Source organism: Stomoxys calcitrans, chromosome 2, assembly GCF_963082655.1.
Source record: "Stomoxys calcitrans chromosome 2, idStoCalc2.1, whole genome shotgun sequence".
Taxonomy (NCBI): Eukaryota; Metazoa; Arthropoda; class Insecta; order Diptera; family Muscidae; genus Stomoxys; species Stomoxys calcitrans.
Genome location: NC_081553.1, coordinates 186,163,622 through 186,189,751, shown reverse-complemented (window position 1 = coordinate 186,189,751; position 26,130 = coordinate 186,163,622). Strand labels below are relative to the sequence as shown.

The window sequence follows — 26,130 nt, the reverse complement described above, 5'->3', positions numbered from 1 at the left end:
CATGAAGTTCAAAATCATTTGGATCGAGAAGGAGCCTCCGATTTGGTTATCGAATTGGTCATAAAATCGGTACATTCGCCCTCCATCTTTGTGGAGGCCATTGAACTGGGCATAGCCCTGCTGGAGGGAGGTAATCCCATTATACAAAAGGGCATGTATACAAAATTCTTGAGTGGAGATCTCAATCAGGCCTTCTTCAAGGTATTCTTTGATAAAATGAAAGACTCACAGCAGGAGATAAAGTCCACTGTTACCGTAAACACCTCGGATATAGCAGCCAAGGCCCATGAAAATAAGCAGGATGTGAATTTGGAATTGGATAAGATCTCGCGCAAGCATGGAGTCAAAACCAATGGGGTGGTAATTACCGATGAATTGCGCAAGGAACTGCACAATGCCGGTTTGGCCACTGCCAGGGCCTTTAGTAATGCCCGCAATCTGCATGCTGGCGAAGACTCCAACTCTTTAAATATAAACAGCCCCTTCGATGATATATTGGCAGAAAAACTTGAAAAGCATAAGGACAGCAAAGAAGATCGCAATAAGTTATCCAACAAGGTATTGGTAATGCAGCCCATTCTAAGATTCATGCAATTGCTATGCGAAAATCATAACCCCGATTTGCAAAATTTACTAAGGAATCAAAACAACAAAACAAATTACAATTTGGTTTCAGAGACCCTCATGTTTTTGGATTGTATTTGTGGTTCAACCACTGGCGGTTTGGGACTCTTGGGTCTCTACATCAATGAGAACAATGTGGCTTTGATCAATCAAACTTTGGAAACTCTTACGGAATATTGTCAAGGACCCTGTCATGAGAATCAAAATTGCATAGCCACCCATGAATCGAATGGCTTGGATATCATAACCGCCCTTATACTCAATAACATTAACCCCTTGGGAGAAAATCGCATGGATTTGGTATTGGAGTTGAAGAACAATGCCTCCAAACTTTTGCTGGCCATCATGGAATCGCGGGGCGATAGTGAAAACGCCGAGCGTATTCTGTACAACATGAATCCCAAGCAATTGGTTGATGTGGCCTGTAAGGCCTATCACCAGGAGGAGATGATCGATGATCAGGATGGTGAGGATGAGCCTGTCGATGCTGAACATGATGATGATGATGTCTCGGTTAGTCCACGGGAAGTGGGGCACAACATCTATATACTGTGTCATCAGCTGGCACAACACAACAAGGAGTTGGCCGGATTGCTAAAGGCCTCCGAAGATCCACAGTCTCCCAATTATGATGCAAAAATGAGCCAAGCTCTTATGTATTATGCCACACATACGGCTCAAATTGAAGTGAGTGGGCAAACGTTTAGCAGACACTTCTTTTTCATTGTCTTTTGTATTTTTTTCTAGATTGTCCGCAATGATCGTACCTTGGAACAAATTGTTTTCCCCATACCCGAGATTTGTGAATATCTAACCACCGACACGAAGATGAAAATATTCCATACGGCGGAACGTGATGATCAGGGCTCCAAGGTGGTGGATTTCTTTGACAAGGCTGAGGAAATGTTTAACGAAATGAAATGGCAAAAGAAATTAAGAGGTAAGTGGCGATTATTGGGAAGTTGTAGGGTTTAGTGATTTAGGTTAAGTTGAAATAGAATGACGATACCATCTGTGGTATAACATGCGCGTTGGTCATATATGGCCCATTGTCATCCCGTAGACTTCTTTAGCCTCTTTTATTATAGCCTTCTACTTGACTGGGTTTCTGTCTCTAAGGTCTTCTCGTGCCTGAAGACAAGAAAAACTAAGTGCTCCATTTCCTGGCAAAAGCGGCAGATTATCTAGTCCAGATATGTGGTTGCTTTATTTTTTGCGTTCGTCCGTTTACGACTGCACTTGAGTCTCTTCGCCTTTTTTATGGCACATCTTAAACCAACTTCGTTTGCTCACAGCCATAGCCCACATTCCAGCGATTAAACCAAGTTTCTTTGAGGAAGTAGTTGAGCCTATGCAAAGTTTGGGAGAGCGGATGACAGCAGAGCTGAGCAGTCTGCCCTTCGACTGCGAACTCGATCAAAATCAGAGTATTTTGTCGGAGTCGAAGCAAACTTGCTCAACTACTAACGGACTCCGACAACGGCTTAATACTCAAACTCATGCTTACAATGTGGGTGACTATCGTTGACTATACGTTTTCCAAAATTTTGACACGTCCGATATTTAGTTCGGTTGAATAGACACCATAGCCCGTTCTATTCTACTTCTTGATCCTTTTGTTGCCCTTTCTGCGCTCCACCGAGGTACATAACCTTACGTGGAGTCCTATAGGAAAATCTGTCTGAGAGTCCTTCGTGTTATCTTGACGGCAACCCACGGAGCAAGTCAAGTTTGTGATGCTCTGGGAGGAAAAAAGTAAAAGTGGATGCGTCAAATATAAGAAACATAAGAAGAAATATAAGAAGGGAGAAGATACTAATCTCCAAGCCGATATGCCCTCATGTCAATATTGCCACTACCCTGGAGTGCATTGAATTACCATCTGGCAACTTTCCTAAATATCTAGAGATCACTGTTCCACCACCTTTTTTCTTTCGTCTTCTTCTTCTTTATTTTAAAGGGATAAGCAAAATGTTATGTTATGCGACTATGTGAAATTAATACTATCTCTTTCTCTCTCTTATTTCAGGCCAACCTTTTCTTTTTTGGGTTAGCAGCTACATGTCACTCTGGAGTAATATTTTGTTTAATTGTGTCGTTGTTATTAATATAATTGTTGCATTTTTCTATCCCTTCGACAACACTGTGCCTGGTAAATTTCTTCATCCCTAAACCTTCTCCAGCATAAATCATTTTTATACCCACCACCGAAGGATGGGGGTATATTCATTTTGTCATTCCGTTTGCAACACATCGAAATATCCATTTCCGACCCTATAAAGTATATATATTCTTGATCAGCGTAAAAATCTAAGACGATCTAGACATGTCCGTCCGTCTGTCCGTCTGTCCGTCTGTCTGTTGAAATCACGCTACAGCCTTTAAAATTAGAGATATTGAGCTGAAACTTTGCACAGATTCTTTTTTTGTCCATAAGCAGGTTAAGTTCGAAGATGGGCTATATCGGACTATATCTTGATATAGCCCCCATATAGACCGATCGGCCGATTTTGGGTCTTAGGCCCATAAAAGCCACATTTATTATCCGATTTTGCTGAAATTTGGGACAGTGAGTTATGTTAGGCCCTTCGACATTCTCCGTGAATTTGGTTCAGATCGGTCCAGATTTGGATATAGCTGCCATATAGACCGATCATCCGATTTAGGGTCTAAGTCCCATAAAAGCCACATTTATTATCCGATTTCGCTGAAATTTGGAACAGTGAGTTGTGTTAAGCCCTTCGACATCCTCCGTTAATTTGGCCCAGATCGGTTCAGATTTGGATATAGCTGCCATATAGACCGATCATCCGATTTAGGGTCTAAGTCCCATAAAAGCCACATTTATTATCAGATTTCGCTGAAAATTGGGACAGTGAATTGCATTAGGCCCTTCGACATCCTCCGTCAATTTGGCTCAGATCGGGCCAGATTTGGATATAGCTGCCATATAGACCGATCATCCGATTTAGGGTCTAAGTCCCATAAAAGCCACATTTATTATCCGATCTTGCTGAAATTTGAGACAGTAAGTTGTGTTATGCCTTTCGACATCTTTCTTCAATTTGGCCCAGATCGGTTCAGATTTGGATATAGCTGCCATATAGACCGATTTCTTGATTTATGGTTTTGGGCCCATAAAATATGTATTTATTAACCGATGTCGCCAAAATTTGGGACAGTGAGTTAAGTTAAACCCCTTGACATACTTCTGCAATATCGCACAGATCGGTTCAGATTTGGATATAGCTGCCATATTGGCCGATAACTACGTTTTAGGTTTTGGGGCCATAAAAGACGCATTTATTGTCCGATGTCGCTGAAATTTTAGACAGTGAGTTTGGTTAGGCTCTTCGAAGTACTTCTTCAATTTTGCCCAGATCGGTCGAAATTTGAATATAGCTGCCATATAGACCGATATCGCGATTTAAGGTCTTGGCCCCATAAAAGGCGCATTTATAATCCGATTTCACTGAAATTTGACACAGTGACTTATGTTAGGCTTTTCGACATCCGTGTCGTATATGGTTCAGATCGGTTTATTTTTAGATATAGCTAGTGTACTTTTAGTATTTGGTCCAAATCGGAACATATTTTGATTTAACTGATATGGGACATAAGGTATGAAATTTCCACCGATTTTTGATGAAAGGTGGTTTACATATATTCCCGAGGTGGTGGGTATCCAAAGTTCGGCCCGGCCGAACTTAACGCCTTTTTACTTGTTTCATTTAATTTTTCTCTTTACAGAACTGAGTTCCCACATTTCTTTATTATTTTGGGCCATTATGATATTTTCACTGGTGATAGTGGTAATGTTGCCACGAGAGTCCGGAATACGTACCTTAATAGGATCTATAATATTAAGGTCGATATTTTTACTGGGTCCAGAGTCAACGCTATGTTTACTGGGTGTAGTAACGGTATGTTACCAACAAACTTAATGCCCAGTGTCAAAAAAGTGTTATCAACTCTCTTTTTCTTTATAGGTAACCCTTAAGAGTGTCCACATCATAAGCATCATGGGTAATAAGGGTACATTGGAGAAACATTTTCTGAAAATTATAACAGATTTTCAACTGTTATACCATTGTATCTACATTTTCTTTTGTTTTTGTGGTTTGATATTCCACCCTTTCTTCTATTCCCTATTGGTAAGTTTTCCTCTATTAATATGCAGTTTGATTTTCTATCTCTGAATTGAACTCTTTACCTATGGCGCAATTTACATGATACATCAAATTTGTTATTATTTTATTACTATCTTAACGATACATAAAGTGACATCAATCATGGAAAAAAAAATTAAAATTATTGTTAGGTATACGTGTGACACATACACCTTCCTTTTTTCACAATGCATTCAAAACTATAAGGGTTAAAACTGTATCGTGTAAATTGCCCAGATTAATTAGCTAGTACATAAACATCAGCTGCTGTCGCGAAAACAACGTATGAAAAACAAAGCAAGACTGCTTGTTTTTTGTGCGTTCCCGTACTTAAACATTTGAGCAAAGCAATTTTGACAAAATTTTTACTGGAAGTCATTCGCTTACTTTATATGTCAGCATAAGAGAGCAGGAGAATGTGTGAGAGAGAGTACAATTTTGACAATTTGGTAATTGCGAGCTTACAAAGGTATTTTTTCCAGCAGAAATTTGCAGCATCGAACAACTGTTTTATGTAAACCAGCTGTTTAATTCAAAACAAGTAAAAAGGCGTTAAGTTCGGCCGGGCCGAACTTTGGATACCCACCACCTTGGGTATATATGTAAACCACCTTTCATCAAAATTCGGTGAAAATTTCATACCTTATACTCATATACCTCATACCGATCTGAACTATATAGGACACGGATGTCGAAAAGCCGAACATAAGTCACTGTGACAAATTTCAGTGAAATCGGATTATAAATGCGCCTTTTATGGGGCCAAGACTTTAAATCGAGATATCGGTCTACATGGCAGCTATATCCAAATCTGGACCGATTTGGGCCAAGTTGCATAAACATGTCGAAGAGCCTAACACTAAGCACTGTCCCAAATTTCGGCGAAATCGGACAATAAATGCCTCTTTTATGGGCCCTAAACCTTAAATCCAGAGATCGGTCTATATGGCAGCTATATTCAAATCTGAACCGATCTGGGCAAAATTGAAGAACGACGTCGAAGAGTCAAACCAAACTCACTGTCTCAAATTTCGGCGACATCGGACAATAAATGCGTCTTTTATGGCCCCAAAACCTAAAACCTAGATATCGGTCTATATGGCAGCTATATCCAAATCTAGACCGATCTGTGCGATATTGCAGAAGTATGTCAAGGGGCTTAACTTAACTCACTGTTCCAAATTTCGGGGACATCGGGCAATAAATGAGCATTTTATGGGCCCAAAACTATAAATCAAGAAATCGGTCTATATGGCAGCTATATCCAAATTTGAACCGATCTGGACCAAATTGAAGAAATATGTCAAAGGGCCTAACACATCTCACTGTCCCAAATTTCAGCAAAATCGGATAATGAATGTGGCTATTATAGGCCTTACACCATAAATCGGAGGATCGATCTATATGGCAGCTATATCCAAATCTGGACCGATCTGAGCCAAATTAACGAAGGATGTCGATGGGCCTTACACAATTCACTGCCCCGAATTTCATCAAAATCGGCTATATCCAAATCTGAACCGATCTGGACCAAATTAAAGAAACATGTCAAAGGGCCTACGACAACTCACTGTCCCAAATTTCAGCGAAATCGGACCATAAATGTGGCTTTTATGGGCCTTAGACCCTAAATCGGCGGATCGGTCTATATGGCAGCTATATCCAAATCTGGACCGATCTGAGCCAAATTGACAAAGGATGTCGAAGGGCCTAACACAACTCACTGTCCCAAATTTCAACAAAATCGGATAATAAATGTGGCTTTTATGGGCCTAAGACCCTAAATCGGCGGATCGGTCTATATGGGGGCTATATCAAGATATAGTTTGATATAGCCCATCTTCGAACTTAACCTGCTTATGGACAAGAAAAGAATCTGTGCAAAATTTCAGCTCAATATCTCTATTTTTAAAGACTGTAGCGTGATTTCAACAGACATACGGACAGACGGACGGACATGGCTAGATCGTCTTAGATTTTTACGCTGATCAAGAATATATATACTTTATAGGGTCGGAAATGGATATTTCGATGTGTTGCAAACGGAATGACAAAATGAATATACCCCCATCCTTCGGTGGTGGGTATAAAAAAAAGTAAAATGAGAGTAAAGGCTGGGCTTACTCTCCTGCAAACTTGTACCGGTAAATTTTTGTAAAGTACGCGAACAGACCTCTTATTTCCAAAGTGAAAGAGTGTGAGTTACGCTTATAACCGTTAACCTTCTCATTTCAAGGATGAAAGACAGGAGCCATTTTTTAACCGTTAACCTTCTCATTTCAAGGATGAGAGACAGGAGCCATTTTTTAACCGTTAACCTTCTTCTATTACAGCTCTTTGATGTGGTTTATCGTGAGGAGACTCTGGTAAATGTCATTCGTTCGGTAACACGCAATGGCCGCTCTATTGTCTTAACCGCTGTGTTGGCTTTAATCCTTGTCTATCTGTTTTCCATCATTGGCTATATGTTCTTTAGAGATGACTTTTTGCTGGAGGTCGATGTAGAAAATGTGGAAAATGGTCTGTACACACATTCTCATTTTGGATTGCTAACTTTAATGTAAAATTTGTATGATGTTTTTATAGCGATCGAAGCCGCCACCATATCAGTGAATCCCGAGACTTGCTCTTCTCCCGATTCTGGAGAAAGTCCCAAACAACTTATCACCTCTGGCGGTGGCGAAGTGAAGGAACGTTCTTGTGATTCTTTGGTCATGTGTATTGTGACCACGCTCAATCAGGGCTTGAGAAACGGAGGTGGTATTGGTGATATTTTAAGGCCGCCTTCGAGTAAGGTAAGATGTTTGTCGGAGTTTATTTAAGTCAATATAAAACATGTAAAATGGTGTTATGTTATGTTATGTGCTGGACCGAACCCTCCTATGCCATAAGCCTGTCCTTTCATTGGGTAAAGGTAGTATGCTATGTATATTGTGTCATGTTAAAGCTTATTCGGATTAGCATATAAAAAGGATGCCCCTTATCATTGAGCCTTAAACTTGAATCTGACAGCACTCATTGATGTGTGAGAAGTATCAACCTTTCCTTAATGGAATGTTTATGGGAAATTTAGTAGTAGTAGTGAATGTTCATGAGCAAATTTGCATTTCGCAAGGTTAGTTTTTGCACCTTTTCCCCAAGGGAAGGGTAGTTTTCAATTCCATTGGCGAGCGGTAGTTTAAGCACCATTTCCCTTGGAGAAATGCTAAAATTATCCTTTCTGTGGGGAGTTTTTAGTTTTAGCAAGATTTTCCTAGGCGAAGGGTAGTTCTGCAATCTTTTCCTAGGGAAAAGGTAGTTTTGGCACCCTTTCTCTGGGGGAAGGGTAGTTAACCACTCTTTTAGTTAGTTAGTGCGCCTTCCCTTGCGGAAGGGTAGTTTAATGTCCTTTCCCTTGGGAAAAGGTAGTTTTAGTTCCCTTTCCGTTGGCGAATTGTAGTTTTCAAGCACTTTCGCTTGGGGAAAGGTAGTTTAAGATCCCTTTCCCTTGCCGAAGGGAGTTTTCCAGCCCTTTCCCTTGGCGATGGGTAGGTTTAGTGCTCTTTCTCTTAGAAAAGCGTAATTTTAGTGCCTTTTCCCTTGGGGATGGGTAGGTTTAGTGCTCTTTCTCTTAGGAAAGCGTAATTCTAGTGCCCTTTCCCTTGGGTAAGTGTTGTTTTAATGCCCTTTACCTTGGGGAAGTGTCATTTTTGTCTCCTTTACCTTGGGGAAGGGTAGTTTTAGCACCCTTTTCTTAGGGGAAGGATAGTTTTGGCATCCTTTCGCTTGGGAAAGGGTAGTTTTAGTATCCTTTCCCTAGGGTAAGGGTAGTTTTAGTCCCTTTTCCTTGCGAATGGGTTGTTTTAGTGCCCTTTACCTTGGAAAAGAGTAGTTTTTGTGCCCTTTACCTTGGGGAAGTGTACCCATCCCCTTTCCCTTGGGGAAGGGTAGTTTTAGCACTCTTTCTCTATGGGAGGGGTAGTTTTAGCACCCTTTCCCTAGGGGAAGGGTAGTCTTAGCATTCTTTCCCTAGAGGAAGGATAGTTTTTGCACCCGTTCCCTAGGTGAAGGGTAGTTTTAGCACCTTTTCCCTAGAAGAAGGTTAGTTTTAGCCCCCTTTCCCTGGTAGAAGGGTAGTTTTAACACCCTTTCTCTTGGGAAAGGGTAGTTTTTTCCCATTTCCCTGAGGAAGGGTAGTTTTAGCACCCTTTCTCTTGGGGAAGGGTAGTTTTAGCATTCTTTCCCTAGAGGAAGGGTAGTTTTTGCACCCTTTCCCTAGGTGAAGGGTAGTTTTAGCACCTTTTCCCTAGAAGAAGGTTAGTTTTAGCACCCTTTCCCTAGAAGAAGGTTAGTTTTAGCACCCTTTCCCTAGAGGAAGGGTAGTTTTAGCACCCTTTTCCTAGGGGAATGGTAGTTTTAGCACCCTTTCTCTTGGGGAAGGGTAGTTTTTGCATTCTTTCCCTAGAGGAAGGGTAGTTTTTGCACCCTTTCCCTAGGTGAAGGGTAGTTTTAGCACCTTTTCCCTAGAAGAAGGTTAGTTTTAGCACCCTTTCCCTAGAGGAAGGGTAGTTTTAGCACCCTTTTCCTAGGGGAATGGTAGTTTTAGTATCCTTTCCCTAGAGGGAGGGTAGTTTAAGCACCCTTTTCCTAGGGGAAGGGTAGTGTTAGTTCCTTTATCTTGGGGAAGGGTGCTGTTAGTCCCCTTTTCCTTGGGAATGCGAATTTTCTTTGGGGAAGAGTAGTTTTAGTGACCCTTCCCTAGATAGAGGGTAGTTTTAACTCCTTTTCTCTATGGGAAAGGGTAGTTTTAATGCCCTTTTCCTGAGGAAGGGTAGTTTTAATACCCTTTCCCTTGGGGAAGTGTAGTTTTAGTACCCAAGACCCGGACAATATTTCTAAAACTTTTACACAATATAGAACTCGGCTCGTTGGCGAAAAAAGAGGCTCAATTTGTTGCTGCTAAATATTCCTTTCTTTCTTTTTTTATCCCCTGCAGGAGGGTCTTTTCGCCGCCCGTGTCATCTACGATCTGCTTTTCTTCTTCATTGTCATCATTATTGTGCTGAATTTAATTTTCGGTGTCATTATCGATACATTTGCCGATTTGAGAAGTGAAAAGCAACAAAAGGAATTGATACTCAAGAACACCTGTTTTATATGTGGTCTCAATCGTTCGGCTTTCGACAATAAGACGGTTAGTTTTGAGGAACACATCAAATCGGAGCACAATATGTGGCATTATCTCTACTTCATAGTGCTGGTCAAGGTAAAGGATCCCACCGAATTCACAGGCCCCGAAAGTTATGTCTATGCCATGGTTAAGGCAGGCATATTGGATTGGTTCCCACGCCTGAGGGCCATGTCCCTGGCGGCGGTGGATGCCGATGGAGAACAAATCGAATTGCGCAGTATGCAGGCCCAATTGTTGGAGACACAAATGCTAATAACAAATCTATCGCAACAGCTGCATGAGCTTAAGGATCACATGACAGAGCAGCGCAAGCAAAAGCAACGCCTGGGTTTGCTCAATACGACGGCCAGCAGTTTCATGGCTGGCTATCAATTCCAGTAAAACAACTAGGGATACAATTGAACTGGATTAGTGCCAACGATAAGAGTAAAACAAAAGAAAACAAAATAAAAATGGAATCATCTCGAATGGATTTTATGTTCGATTTAATATCCACCATAAAGGTTTCCTTTTTTTAAATGTGAGCACCAATTTTCTAATATGTAATAATTTTTTTTTTTAACCGATAGACTTTAGTTTCTAATTACTAATGCGATAGTCCATGATTTTTTTGTTTCTTAAAAAAAGAAAATAATACTAGTTTCATGTTTTCTGAGCCATCCTTTCATTTTCTAAACAACAATATGTGATGTTGTTTTGTATTTACATCTTTTTAAATCTAAACTTAATTGAAACTAATTGTAAACCTCATGAATTGTGTCTGTGTTTTTCCCAAAACAAAAGTTCACTCTTGTTTTGCAACTCAGTACTTTAAACGATTTTTACCATACAAAATACCAACTAAAAACGATTTATAAAAACATAACATTCGTACTTTTAGTCTTATTTTTTTTTTTTTTTTTTTTGTTAATGTTATTTTTTTTTATTAAATGAAAAATTAAAAAAAAACTGTTATACTTATTACTAATCTAGCATTTATATAAATTCGTAATTTAGTTAAAACAAATCTATTAAATCGAAGGCAATGCATAGAAAGGATATTAATGTAAAACAAAGCAAGAATAAAAACAATTTATTTAGATTTATTAAATAAAATAAAGTGGAAGAAACACAGTTTTTTCATTCATTATTGCAATTCACAAACAAACAAAAGTCTACTTAATTATAGAGCACTTTATTGCAAAAATCAATAAATAAAAAATTATTACAAAAAACAAACAATTTACATTTATTTATAACTAATCTAAACGGGCCCACTCCGCTGCGCCTTCTTTTACATTGCATGCAACAGAATTATCCTTTGAACACTTATTTTCGACAACTAAAGAGATTTTATTGAAATACCATGCTGCCAAAAAAAAAAAAAAAAACAAATAAGAAAGCATTAAGTTCGGCTGGGCCGAACTTTGGATACCCGCAACCTCGGGTATATATGTAAACCCCCTGTCGTCACAATCCGGTGAAAATTGCAGGGGGCGATACCGTAAAGGTTGCTATGGAATACATAGACACCGTTGGATTCGTGAAGAAAATCTCTTTCCGTAGTGGTGCTGGACGAAGCAATACTCTTTCCCATTTCCTTGAAATCTTCAGTGTATTGCATCAAAATCGCATAATTCATATCCAAAAAATTCAAAAAAACCAACTTGAGTTTGCAATTGCTGTAACTTCCCAATTTTGGCAAACTTTACAATTTTTCAGACACCGCTAGATTCGTGACAAAAATAACTTTCCGTAGAGGTGCTACATGAAGCGATACTGTAAAGGTTGCTATGGAAAACATAGCAAAAACCAATTTATTTTGGGCGTAAAAATTCTAAGTCATTTTCAAGGCCAACAACGCTGTAACCCCTTAATTTTTTCGAATTTCGAAAATTTTCTAGCATTCCGCAGTTCGAAATTCGAAGACGATTCGAACAATAAACAGAATTACTTGAAATTTCACATTTTATTTTTTTTGAATTTTTTTAGCAAAGGCTAACCCCTTATGAAAATTTGCAATTTTTGATGCGAAAAAAATTTTCGAGTTGAGAGTATACAGTATTGAAGATTACGGCAAAAAATTCGGTTTAGTGCAACTCCCATGTTTTTCCTTCAAAAAACAAGCTCAAAATCGCGTAATTAATATCCGAAAAATGGTTAAAAAAATCAAGGTGAGTTTGAAATTGCTGTAACATCTTTAGTTTTGCGAATTTCAAAATTCTGAAGACACCGTTGGATTCGTGAAGAAAATCTCTTTCCGTAATGGTGCTGGACGAGGCAATACTCTTTCCTATTTCCTTGAAAACTTTAGAGTATTGCTTCAAAATCGCATAATTCATATCCAAAAAATGCAAAAAAACCAACGTGAGTTTGCAATAGCTGTAACTTCCTTAGTTTTGCTAACATCAAAAGTTTTCAGACACCGTTGGATTCGTGAGGAAAATCTCTTTCCGTAGAGGTGCTAGATGAAGCAATACTGTAAAGTTTTCAGTGCAAAGCATCGCAAAACCCAATATTTTTTGGGCGTAAAAATTCAAGGTCGTTTTCAAGCTCACAAACGCTGTAACTCCTTCATTTTTTCGAATTTCGAAAATTTTCTAGCATTCCGCAGTTCGAAATTCGAAGACGATTCGAACAATAAACAGAATTACTTGAAATTTCACATTTTATTTTTTTTGCATTTTTTATGAAAATTTTAAATTTTTGATGCGAAAAAAATTTTCGAGTTGAATATACAGTATTGAAGATTATGGCAAAAAATTCGGTTTAGTGCAACTCCCATGTTTTTCCTTCAAAAAACAAGCTCAAAATCGCGTAATTAAAAAAAAAATTTTTAAATTTTTGATGCGAAAAAAATTTTCGAGTTGAGTATACAGTATTGAAGATTACGGCAAAAAATTCGGTTTAGTGCAACTCCCATGTTTTTCCTTCAAAAAACAAGCTCAAAATCGCGTAATTAATATCCGAAAAATGGTTAAAAAATCAAGGTGAGTTTGAAATTGCTGTAACATCTTTAGTTTTGCGAATTTCAAAATTCTGAAGACACCGTTGGATTCGTGAAGAAAATCTCTTTCCGTAATGGTGCTGGACGAGGCTATACTCTTTCCTATTTCCTTGAAAACTTTAGAGTATTGCTTCAAAATCGCATAATTCATATCCAAAAAATGCAAAAAAACCAACGTGAGTTTGCAATAGCTGTAACTTCCTTAGTTTTGCTAACATCAAAAGTTTTCAGATACCGTTGGATTCGTGAGAAAATCTCTTTCCGTAGAGGTGATAGATGAAGCAATACTGTAAAGTTTTCAGTGCAAAGCATCGCAAAAACCAATATTTTTTGGGCGTAAAAATTCAAGGTCGTTTTCAAGCTGTAACTCCTTCATTTTTTCGAATTTCGAAAATTTTCTAGCATTCCGCAGTTCGAAATTCGAAGACGATTCGAACAATAAACAGAATTACTTGAAATTTCACATTTTATTTTTTTTGAATTTTTTTAGCAAAGGCTAACCCCTTATGAAAATTTGCAATTTTTGATGCGAAAAAAATTTTCGAGTTGAGAGTATACAGTATTGAAGATTACGGCAAAAAATTCGGTTTAGTGCAACTCCCATGTTTTTCCTTCAAAAAACAAGCTCAAAATCGCGTAATTAATATCCGAAAAATGGTTAAAAAATCAAGGTGAGTTTGAAATTGCTGTAACATCTTTAGTTTTGCGAATTTCAAAATTCTGAAGACACCGTTGGATTCGTGAAGAAAATCTCTTTCCGCAATGGTGCTGGACGAGGCAATACTCTTTCCTATTTCCTTGAAAACTTTAGAGTATTGCTTAAAAATCGCATAATTCATATCCAAAAAATGCAAAAAAACCAACGTGAGTTTGCAATAGCTGTAACTTCCTTAGTTTTGCTAACATCAAAAGTTTTCAGACACCGTTGGATTCGTGAGGAAAATCTCTTTCCGTAGAGGTGCTAGATGAAGCAATACTGTAAAGTTTTCAGTGCAAAGCATCGCAAAAACCAATATTTTTTGGGCGTAAAAATTCAAGGTCGTTTTCAAGCTCACAAACGCTGTAACTCCTTCATTTTTTCGAATTTCGAAAATTTTCTAGCATTCCGCAGTTCCAAATTCGAAGACGATTCGAACAATAAACAGAATTACTTGAAATTTCACATTTTATTTTTTTTGCATTTTTTATGAAAATTTTAAATTTTTGATGCGAAAAAAATTTTCGAGTTGAATATACAGTATTGAAGATTATGGCAAAAAATTCGGTTTAGTGCAACTCCCATGTTTTTCCTTCAAAAAACAAGCTCAAAATCGCGTAATTAAAAAAAAAAATTTTAAATTTTTGATGCGAAAAAAATTTTCGAGTTGAGTATACAGTATTGAAGATTACGGCAAAAAATTCGGTTTAGTGCAACTCCCATGTTTTTCCTTCAAAAAACAAGCTCAAAATCGCGTAATTAATATCCGAAAAATGGTTAAAAAAATCAAGGTGAGTTTGAAATTGCTGTAACATCTTTAGTTTTGCGAATTTCAAAATTCTGAAGACACCGTTGGATTCGTGAAGAAAATCTCTTTCCGTAATGGTGCTGGACGAGGCAATACTCTTTCCTATTTCCTTGAAAACTTTAGAGTATTGCTTCAAAATCGCATAATTCATATCCAAAAAAACCAACGTGAGTTTGCAATAGCTGTAACTTCCTTAGTTTTGCTAACATCAAAAGTTTTCAGATACCGTTGGATTCGTGAGAAAATCTCTTTCCGTAGAGGTGATAGATGAAGCAATACTGTAAAGTTTTCAGTGCAAAGCATCGCAAAAACCAATATTTTTTGGGCGTAAAAATTCAAGGTCGTTTTCAAGCTGTAACTCCTTCATTTTTTCGAATTTCGAAAATTTTCTAGCATTCCGCAGTTCGAAATTCGAAGACGATTCGAACAATAAACAGAATTACTTGAAATTTCACATTTTATTTTTTTTGAATTTTTTTAGCAAAGGCTAACCCCTTATGAAAATTTGCAATTTTTGATGCGAAAAAAATTTTCGAGTTGAGAGTATACAGTATTGAAGATTACGGCAAAAAATTCGGTTTAGTGCAACTCCCATGTTTTTCCTTCAAAAAACAAGCTCAAAATCGCGTAATTAATATCCGAAAAATGGTTAAAAAATCAAGGTGAGTTTGAAATTGCTGTAACATCTTTAGTTTTGCGAATTTCAAAAATCTGAAGACACCGTTGGATTCGTGAAGAAAATCTCTTTCCGTAATGGTGCTGGACGAGGCAATACTCTTTCCTATTTCCTTGAAAACTTTAGAGTATTGCTTCAAAATCGCATAATTCATATCCAAACAAGTAAAAGCGTGCTAAGTTCGGCCGGGCCGAATCTTATATACCCTCCACCATGGATCGCATTTGTCGAGTTCTTTTCCCGGCATCTCTTCTTAGGCAAAAAAAGATATAAGAAAAGAGTTGCTCTGCTATTAAAACGATATCAAGATATGGTCCGGTTCGGACCACAATTAAATTATATGTTGGAGACCTGTGTAAAATTTCAGCCAATTCGTATAAGAATTGCGCCCATTGGGGCTCACGAAGTAAAATAGAGAGAACGATTTATATGGGATCTGTATCGGGCTATAGACCGATTCAGACCATAATAAACAACGTTTGTTGATGGTCATGAGAGGATCCATCGTACCAAATTTCAGGCATATCGGATAATAATTGCGACCTCTAGGGGTCCAGAAGTCAAGATCCCAGATCGGTTTATATGGCAGCTATATCAGGTTATGAACCGATTTGAACCTTATTTGACACAGTTGTTGAAAGTAAAAATAAAATACGTCATGCTAAATTTCAGCCAAATCGGATAGGAATTGCGCCCTCTAAAAGCTCAAGAAGTCAAATCCCCAGATCTGTTTATATGACAGCTATATCAGGTTATGGACCAATTTAACCATACTTGGCACAGTTGTTGGATATCATAACGAAATACTTCGTGCAAAAATTCATTCAAATCGGATAAGAATTGTGCCCTCTAGAGGCTCAAGAAGTCAAGACCCCAGATCGGTTTATATGGCAGCTATATCAGGTTATGGACCGATTTAAACCATACTTGGCACAGTTGTTGGATATCATAACAAAACACGTCGTGCGAAATTCCATTCCATTCGGATAAGAATTGCGCCCTCTAGAGGCTCAAGAAATCAAGACCCAAGATCGGTTTATATGGCAGCTATATCAGGTTATGGACCGATTTGAACCATACTTAACACTGTTGTTGGATATAATAACAAAACACGTCGTGCGAAATTCCATTCTAATCGGATAAGAATTGCGCCCTCTAGAGGGTCAAGAAGTCAAGACCCAAGATCGGTTTATATGGCAGCTATATCAGGTTATGGACCGATTTGAACCACACTTGGCACAGTTGTTGGATATCATACCAAAACACGTTGTGCAAAATTTCATTCTGATCGGATAAGAATTGCGCACGCTAGAGGCTCAAGAAGTCAAGACCCAAGATCGGTTTATATGGCAGCTATATCAGGTTATGGACCGATTTGAACCATACTTCGAACCATTTACAATACCAGCCGACCTACACTAATAAGAAGTATTTGTGCAAAATTTCAAGCGGCTAGCTTTACTCCTTCGGAAGTTAGCGTGCTTTCGATAGACAGACGGACGGACGGACGGACGGACAGACGGACGGACATGGTTAGATCGACATAAAATGTCACGACGATCAAGAATATATATACTTTATGGGGTCTCAGACGAATATTTCGAGTAGTTACAAACAGAATGACGAAATTAGTATACCCCCCATCTTATGGTGGAGGGTATAAAAATGCAAAAAAACAACGTGAGTTTGCAATAGCTGTAACTTCCTTCAGACACCGTTGGATTCGTGAGGAAAATCTCTTTCCGTAGAGGTGCTAGATGAAGCAATACTGTAAAGTTTTCAGTGCAAAGCATCGCAAAAACCAATATTTTTTGGGCGTAAAAATTCAAGGTCGTTTTCAAGCTCACAAACGCTGTAACTCCTTAATTTTTTCGAATTTCGAAAATTTTCTAGCATTCCGCAGTTCGAAATTCGAAGACGATTCGAACAATAAACAGAATTACTTGAAATTTCACATTTTATTTTTTTTTTCATTTTTTTTAGCAAATTTATGAAAATTTTCAATTTTTGATGCGAAAAAAATTTTCGAGTTGAGTTACAGTATTGAAGATTACGGCAAAAAATTCGGTTTAGTGCAACTCCCATGTTTTTCCTTCAAAAAACAAGCTCAAAATCGCGTAATTAATATCCGAAAAATGGTTAAAAAAAATCAATGTGAGTTTGAAATTGCTGTAACATCTTTAGTTTTGCGAATTTCAAAATTCTGAAGACACCGTTGGATTCGTGAAGAAAATCTCTTTCCGTAATGGTGCTGGACGAGGCAATACTCTTTCCTATTTCCTTCAAAACCTTAGAGTATTGCTTCAAAATCGCATAATTCATATCCAAAAAATGCAAAAAAACCAACGTGAGTTTGCAATAGCTGTAACTTCCTTAGTTTTGCTAACATCAAAAGTTTTCAGACACCGTTGGATTCGTGAGGAAAATCTCTTTCCGTAGAGGTGCTAGATGAAGCAATACTGTAAAGTTTTCAGTGCAAAGCATCGCAAAAACCAATATTTTTTGGGCGTAAAAATTCAAGGTCGTTTTCAAGCTAACACACGCTGTAACTCCTTCATTTTTTCGAATTTCGAAAATTTTCTAGCATTCCGCAGTTCGAAATTCGAAGACGATTCGAACAATAAACAGAATTACTTGAAATTTCACATTTTATTTTTTTTGCATTTTTTTAGCAAAGGCTAACCCCTTATGAAAATTTTCAATTTTTGATGCGAAAAAAATTTTCGAGTTGAGTATACAGTATTGAAGATTACGGCAAAAAATTCGGTTTAGTGCAACTCCCATGTTTTTCCTTCAAAAAACAAGCTCAAAATAGCGTAATTAATATCCGAAAAATGGTTAAAAAATCAAGGTGAGTTTGAAATTGCTGTAACATCTTTAGTTTTGCGAATTTCAAAATTCTGAAGACACCGTTGGATTCGTGAAGAAAATCTCTTTCCGTAATGGTGCTGGACGAGGCAATACTCTTTCCTATTTCCTTGAAAACTTTAGAGTTTTGCTTCAAAATCGCATAATTCATATCCAACAAGTAAAAGCGTGCTAAGTTCGGCCGGGCCGAATCTTATATACCCTCCACCATGGATCGCATTTGTCGAGTTCTTTTCCCGGCATCTCTTCTTAGGCAAAAAAGGATATAAGAAAAGAGTTGCTCTGCTATTAAAACGATATCAAGATATGGTCCGGTTCGGACCACAATTAAATCATATGTTGGAGACCTGTGTAAAATTTCAACCAATTCGTATAAGAATTGGGCCCATTGGGGCTCACGAAGTAAAGTAGAGAGAACGATTTATATGGGATCTGTATCGGGCTATAGACCGATTCAGACCATAATAAACACGTTTGTTGATGGTCATGAGAGGATCTGTCGTACAAAATTTCAGGCATATCGGATAATAATTGCGACCTCTAGGGGTCAAGAATTCAAGATCCCAGATCGGTTTATATGGCAGCTATATCAGGTTATGAACCGAGTTGAACCTTATTTGACAAAGTTGTTGAAAGTAAAAATAAAATACGTCATGCAAAATTTCAGCCAAATCGGATAGGAATTGCGCCCTCTAGAAGCTCAAGAAATCAAATCCCCAGATCTGTTTATATGACAGCTATATCAGGTTATGGACCGATTTCAACCATACTTAGCACGGTTGTTGGATATCATAACGAAATACTTGGTGCAAAAATTCATTCAAATCGGATAAGAATTGTGTCCTCTAGAGGGTCAAGAAGTCAAGACCCAAGATCGGTTTATATGGCAGCTATATCAGGTTATGGACCGATTTAAACCATACTTGGCACAGTTGTTGGATATCATAACAAAACACGTCGTGCGAAATTCCATTCCATTCGGATAAGAATTGCGCCCTCTAGAGGCTCAAGAAGTCAAGACCCAAGATCGGTTTATATGGCAGCTATATCCGGTTATGGACCGATTTGAACCATACTTGGCACAGTTGTTGGATATAATAGCAAAACACGTCGTGCAAAATTTCATTTCAATCGGATAAGAATTGCGCACTCTAGAGGCTCAAGAAGTCAAGACCCAAGATCGGTTTATATGACAGCTATATCAGATTATGGACCGATTTGAACCATACTTGGCACAGTTGTTGGATATAATAACAAAACACGTCGTGCAAAATTTCATTCCAATCGGATAAGAATTGCGCACGCTAGAGGCTCAAGAAGTCAAGACCCAAGATCGGTTTATATGGCAGCTATATCAGGTTATGGACCGATTTGAACTATACTTGGCGCAGTTGTTGGATATCATAACAAAACACGTCGTGCAAAATTTCATTCCAATCGGATAAGAATTGCGCACTCCAGAGGCTCAAGAAGTCAAGACCCAAGATCGGTTTATATGGCAGCTATATCAAAACATGGACCGATATGGCCCATTTACAATACCAACCGACCTACACTAATAAGAAGTATTTGTGCAAAATTTCAAGCGGCTAGCTTTACTCCTTCGGAAGTTAGCGTGCTTTCGACAGACAGACGGACGGACGGACAGACGGACGGACGGACAGACGGACGGACATGGCTAGATCGACATAAAATGTCACGACGATCAAGAATATATATACTTTATTGGGTCTCAGACGAATATTTCGAGTAGTTACAAACAGAATGACGAAATTAGTATACCCCCCATCTTATGGTGGAGGGTATAAAAAATGCAAAAAAACCAACGTGAGTTTGCAATAGCTGTAACTTCCTTAGTTTTGCTAACATCGAAAGTTTTCAGATACCGTTGGATTCGTGAGGAAAATCTCTTTCCGTAGAGGTGCTAGATGAAGCAATACTGTAAAGTTTTCAGTGCAAAGCATCGCAAAAACCAATATTTTTTGGGCGTAAAAATTCAAGGTCGTTTTCAAGCTCACAAACGCTGTAACTCCTTCATTTTTTCGAATTTCGAAAATTTTCTAGCATTCCGCAGTTCGAAATTCGAAGACGATTCGAACAATAAACAGAATTACTTGAAATTTCACATTTTATTTTTTTGCATTTTTTTAGCAAAGGCTAACCCCTTATGAAAATTTTCAATTTTTGATGCGAAAAAAATTTTCGAGTTGAGTATACAGTATTGAAGATTACGGCAAAAAATTCGGTTTAGTGCAACTCCCATGTTTTTCCTTCAAAAAACAAGCTCAAAATCGCGTAATTAATATCCGAAAAATGGTTAAAAAAATCAAGGTGAGTTTGAAATTGCTGTAACATCTTTAGTTTTGCGAATTTCAAAATTCTGAAGACACCGTTGGATTCGTAAAGAAAATCTCTTTCCGTAATGGTGCTGGACGAGGCAATACTCTTTCCTATTTCCTTGAAAACTTTAGAGTATTGCTTCAAAATCGCATAATTCATATCCAAAAAATGCAAAAAAACCAACGTGAGTTTGCAATAGCTGTAACTTCCTTAGTTTTGCTAACATCAAAAGTTTTCAGACACCGTTGGATTCGTGAGGAAAATCTCTTTCCGTAGAGGTGCTAGATGAAGCAATACTGTAAAGTTTTCAGTGCAAAGCATCGCAAAAACCAATATTTTTTGGGCGTAAAAATTCAAGGTCGTTTTCAAGCTCACAAACGCTGTAACTCCTTCATTTTTTCGAATTTCGAAAATTTTCTAGCATTCCGCAGTTCGAAATTCGAAGACGATTCGAACAATAAACAGAATTACTTGAAATTTCACATTTTATTTTTTTTTGCATTTTTTTAGCAAAGGCTAACCCCTTATGAAAATTTTCAATTTTTGATGCGAAAAAAATTTTCGAGTTGAGTATACAGTATTGAAGATTACGGCAAAAAATTCGGTTTAGTGCAACTCCCATGTTTTTCCTTCAAAAAACAAGCTCAAAATCGCGTAATTAATATCCGAAAAATGGTTAAAAAAATCAAGGTGAGTTTGAAATTGCTGTAACATCTTTAGTTTTGCGAATTTCAAAATTCTGAAGACACCGTTGGATTCGTGAAGAAAATCTCTTTCCGTAATGGTGCTGGACGAGGCAATACTCTTTCCTATTTCCTTGAAAACTTTAGAGTATTGCTTCAAAATCGCATAATTCATATCCAAAAAATGCAAAAAAACCAACGTGAGTTTGCAATAGCTGTAACTTCCTTAGTTTTGCTAACATCAAAAGTTTTCAGACACCGTTGGATTCGTGAGGAAAATCTCTTTCCGTAGAGGTGCTAGATGAAGCAATACTGTAAAGTTTTCAGTGCAAAGCATCGCAAAAACCAATATTTTTTGGGCGTAAAAATTCAAGGTCGTTTTCAAGCTCACAAACGCTGTAACTCCTTCATTTTTTCGAATTTCGAAAATTTTCTAGCATTCCGCAGTTCGAAATTCGAAGACGATTCGAACAATAAACAGAATTACTTGAAATTTCACATTTTATTTTTTTTTGCATTTTTTTAGCAAAGGCTAACCCCTTATGAAAATTTTCAATTTTTGATGCGAAAAAAATTTTCGAGTTGAGTATACAGTATTGAAGATTACGGCAAAAAATTCGGTTTAGTGCAACTCCCATGTTTTTCCTTCAAAAAACAAGCTCAAAATCGCGTAATTAATATCCGAAAAATGGTTAAAAAAATCAAGGTGAGGTTGAAATTGCTGTAACATCTTTAGTTTTGCGAATATCAAAATTCTGAAGACACCGTTGGATTCGTGAAGAAAATCTCTTTCCGTAATGGTGCTGGACGAGGCAATACTCTTTCCTATTTCCTTGAAAACTTTAGAGTATTGCTTCAAAATCGCATAATTCATATCCAAAAAATGCAAAAAAACCAACGTGAGTTTGCAATAGCTGTAACTTCCTTAGTTTTGCTAACATCAAAAGTTTTCAGACACCGTTGGATTCGTGAGGAAAATCTCTTTCCGTAGAGGTGCTAGATGAAGCAATACTGTAAAGTTTTCAGTGCAAAGCATCGCAAAAACCAATATTTTTTGGGCGTAAAAATTCAAGGTCGTTTTCAAGCTCACAAACGCTGTAACTCCTTCATTTTTTCAAATTTCGAAAATTTTCTAGCATTCCGCAGTTCGAAATTCGAAGACGATTCGAACAATAAACAGAATTACTTGAAATTTCACATTTTATTTTTTTTGCATTTTTTTAGCAAAGGCTAACTAACCCCTTATGAAAATTTTCAATTTTTGATGCGAAAAAAATTTTGGAGTTGAGTATACAGTATTGAAGATTACGGCAAAAAATTCGGTTTAGTGCAACTCCCATGTTTTTCCTTCAAAAAACAAGCTCAAAATCGCGTAATTAATACCCGAAAAATGGTTAAAAAAATCAAGGTGAGTTTGAAATTGCTGTAACATCTTTAGTTTTGCGAATTTCAAAATTCTGAAGACACCGTTGGATTCGTGAAGAAAATCTCTTTCCGTAATGGTGCTGGACGAGGCAATACTCTTTCCTATTTCCTTGAAAACTTTAGAGTATTGCTTCAAAATCGCATAATTCATATCCAAAAAATGCAAAAAAACCAACGTGAGTTTGCAATAGCTGTAACTTCCTTAGTTTTGCTAACATCAAAAGTTTTCAGACACCGTTGGATTCGTGAGGAAAATCTCTTTCCGTAGAGGTGCTAGATGAAGCAATACTGTAAAGTTTTCAGTGCAAAGCATCGCAAAAACCAATATTTTTTGGGCGTAAAAATTCAAGGTCGTTTTCAAGCTCACAAACGCTGTAACTCCTTCATTTTTTCGAATTTCGAAAATTTTCTAGCATTCCGCAGTTCGAAATTCGAAGACGATTCGAACAATAAACAGAATTACTTGAAATTTCACATTTTATTTTTTTTTGCATTTTTTTAGCAAAGGCTAACTAACCCCTTATGAAAATTTTCAATTTTTGATGCGAAAAAAATTTTCGAGTTGAGTATACAGTATTGAAGATTACGGCAAAAAATTCGGTTTAGTGCAACTCCCATGTTTTTCCTTCAAAAAACAAGCTCAAAATCGCGTAATTAATATCCGAAAAATGGTTAAAAAAATCAAGGTGAGTTTGAAATTGCTGTAACATCTTTAGTTTTGCGAATTTCAAAATTCTGAAGACACCGTTGGATTCGTGAAGAAAATCTCTTTCCGTAATGGTGCTGGACGAGGCAATACTCTTTCCTATTTCCTTGAAAACTTTAGAGTATTGCTTCAAAATCGCATAATTCATATCCAAAAAATGCAAAAAAACCAACGTGAGTTTGCAATAGCTGTAACTTCCTTAGTTTTGCTAACATCAAAAGTTTTCAGACACCGTTGGATTCGTGAGGAAAATCTCTTTCCGTAGAGGTGCTAGATGAAGCAATACTGTAAAGTTTTCAGTGCAAAGCATCGCAAAAACCAATATTTTTTGGGCGTAAAAATTCAAGGTCGTTTTCAAGCTCACAAACGCTGTAACTCCTTCATTTTTTCGAATTTCGAAAATTTTCTAGCATTCCGCAGTTCGAAATTCGAAGACGATTCGAACAATAAACAGAATTACTTGAAATTTCACATTTTATTTTTTTTTGCATTTTTTTAGCAAAGGCTAACCCCTTATGAAAATTTTCAATTTTTGATGCGAAAAAAATTTTCGAGTTGAGTATACAGTATTGAAGATTACGGCAAAAAATTCGGTTTAGTGCAACTCCCATGTTTTTCCTTCAAAAAACAAGCTCAAAATCGCGTAATTAATATCCGAAAAATGGTTAAAAAAATCAAGGTGAGGTTGAAATTGCTGTAACATCTTTAGTTTTGCGAATATCAAAATTCTGAAGACACCGTTGGATTCGTGAAGAAAATCTCTTTCCGTAATGGTGCTGGACGAGGCAATACTCTTTCCTATTTCCTTGAAAACTTTAGAGTATTGCTTCAAAATCGCATAATTCATATCCAAAAAATGCAAAAAAACCAACGTGAGTTTGCAATAGCTGTAACTTCCTTAGTTTTGCTAACATCAAAAGTTTTCAGACACCGTTGGATTCGTGAGGAAAATCTCTTTCCGTAGAGGTGCTAGATGAAGCAATACTGTAAAGTTTTCAGTGCAAAGCATCGCAAAAACCAATATTTTTTGGGCGTAAAAATTCAAGGTCGTTTTCAAGCTCACAAACGCTGTAACTCCTTCATTTTTTCAAATTTCGAAAATTTTCTAGCATTCCGCAGTTCGAAATTCGAAGACGATTCGAACAATAAACAGAATTACTTGAAATTTCACATTTTATTTTTTTTGCATTTTTTTAGCAAAGGCTAACTAACCCCTTATGAAAATTTTCAATTTTTGATGCGAAAAAAATTTTGGAGTTGAGTATACAGTATTGAAGATTACGGCAAAAAATTCGGTTTAGTGCAACTCCCATGTTTTTCCTTCAAAAAACAAGCTCAAAATCGCGTAATTAATACCCGAAAAATGGTTAAAAAAATCAAGGTGAGTTTGAAATTGCTGTAACATCTTTAGTTTTGCGAATTTCAAAATTCTGAAGACACCGTTGGATTCGTGAAGAAAATCTCTTTCCGTAATGGTGCTGGACGAGGCAATACTCTTTCCTATTTCCTTGAAAACTTTAGAGTATTGCTTCAAAATCGCATAATTCATATCCAAAAAATGCAAAAAAACCAACGTGAGTTTGCAATAGCTGTAACTTCCTTAGTTTTGCTAACATCAAAAGTTTTCAGACACCGTTGGATTCGTGAGGAAAATCTCTTTCCGTAGAGGTGCTAGATGAAGCAATACTGTAAAGTTTTCAGTGCAAAGCATCGCAAAAACCAATATTTTTTGGGCGTAAAAATTCAAGGTCGTTTTCAAGCTCACAAACGCTGTAACTCCTTCATTTTTTCGAATTTCGAAAATTTTCTAGCATTCCGCAGTTCGAAATTCGAAGACGATTCGAACAATAAACAGAATTACTTGAAATTTCACATTTTATTTTTTTTTGCATTTTTTTAGCAAAGGCTAACTAACCCCTTATGAAAATTTTCAATTTTTGATGCGAAAAAAATTTTCGAGTTGAGTATACAGTATTGAAGATTACGGCAAAAAATTCGGTTTAGTGCAACTCCCATGTTTTTCCTTCAAAAAACAAGCTCAAAATCGCGTAATTAATATCCGAAAAATGGTTAAAAAAATCAAGGTGAGTTTGAAATTGCTGTAACATCTTTAGTTTTGCGAATTTCAAAATTCTGAAGACACCGTTGGATTCGTGAAGAAAATCTCTTTCCGTAATGGTGCTGGACGAGGCAATACTCTTTCCTATTTCCTTGAAAACTTTAGAGTATTGCTTCAAAATCGCATAATTCATATCCAAAAAATGCAAAAAAACCAACGTGAGTTTGCAATAGCTGTAACTTCCTTAGTTTTGCTAACATCAAAAGTTTTCAGACACCGTTGGATTCGTGAGGAAAATCTCTTTCCGTAGAGGTGCTAGATGAAGCAATACTGTAAAGTTTTCAGTGCAAAGCATCGCAAAAACCAATATTTTTTGGGCGTAAAAATTCAAGGTCGTTTTCAAGCTCACAAACGCTGTAACTCCTTCATTTTTTCGAATTTCGAAAATTTTCTAGCATTCCGCAGTTCGAAATTCGAAGACGATTCGAACAATAAACAGAATTACTTGAAATTTCACATTTTATTTTTTTTGCATTTTTTTAGCATTATGAAAATTTTCAATTTTTGATGCGAAAAAAATTTTCGAGTTGAGTATACAGTATTGAAGATTACGGCAAAAAATTCGGTTTAGTGCAACTCCCATGTTTTTCCTTCAAAAAACAAGCTCAAAATCGCGTAATTAATATCCGAAAAATGGTTAAAAAAATCAAGGTGAGTTTGAAATTGCTGTAACATCTTTAGTTTTGCGAATTTCAAAATTCTGAAGACACCGTTGGATTCGTGAAGAAAATCTCTTTCCGTAATGGTGCTGGACGAGGCAATACTCTTTCCTATTTCCTTGAAAACTTTAGAGTTTTGCTTCAAAATCGCATAATTCATATCCAAAAAATGCAAAAAAACCAACGTGAGTTTGCAATAG

At 37.1% G+C, this 26,130-nt stretch overlaps 1 protein-coding gene across 4 annotated transcripts in view; it reads left to right on the top strand.

The window, feature by feature from the left end:
* Nucleotides 1-11,101, top strand: part of LOC106090477 (inositol 1,4,5-trisphosphate receptor) — a 152,389-nt gene extending 141,288 nt beyond the window's left edge. For all 4 annotated transcript variants that reach the window (XM_059361370.1, XM_059361369.1, XM_059361368.1 and 1 more), the window contains 8 exons: nt 1-1,311; nt 1,372-1,564; nt 2,654-2,776; nt 4,375-4,547; nt 4,614-4,778; nt 7,127-7,313; nt 7,380-7,588; nt 9,769-11,101. The exon at nt 1-1,311 is cut by the window's left edge and continues 1,479 nt beyond it. In XM_059361370.1, the coding sequence (XP_059217353.1) occupies nt 1-1,311; nt 1,372-1,564; nt 2,654-2,776; nt 4,375-4,547; nt 4,614-4,778; nt 7,127-7,313; nt 7,380-7,588; nt 9,769-10,344 (2,937 nt within the window). In that variant the 3' untranslated portion in view covers nt 10,345-11,101. The remainder of the gene's footprint in view (nt 1,312-1,371; nt 1,565-2,653; nt 2,777-4,374; nt 4,548-4,613; nt 4,779-7,126; nt 7,314-7,379; nt 7,589-9,768) is intronic.
* The last annotated feature ends 15,029 nt before the right edge of the window (nt 11,102-26,130 follow it).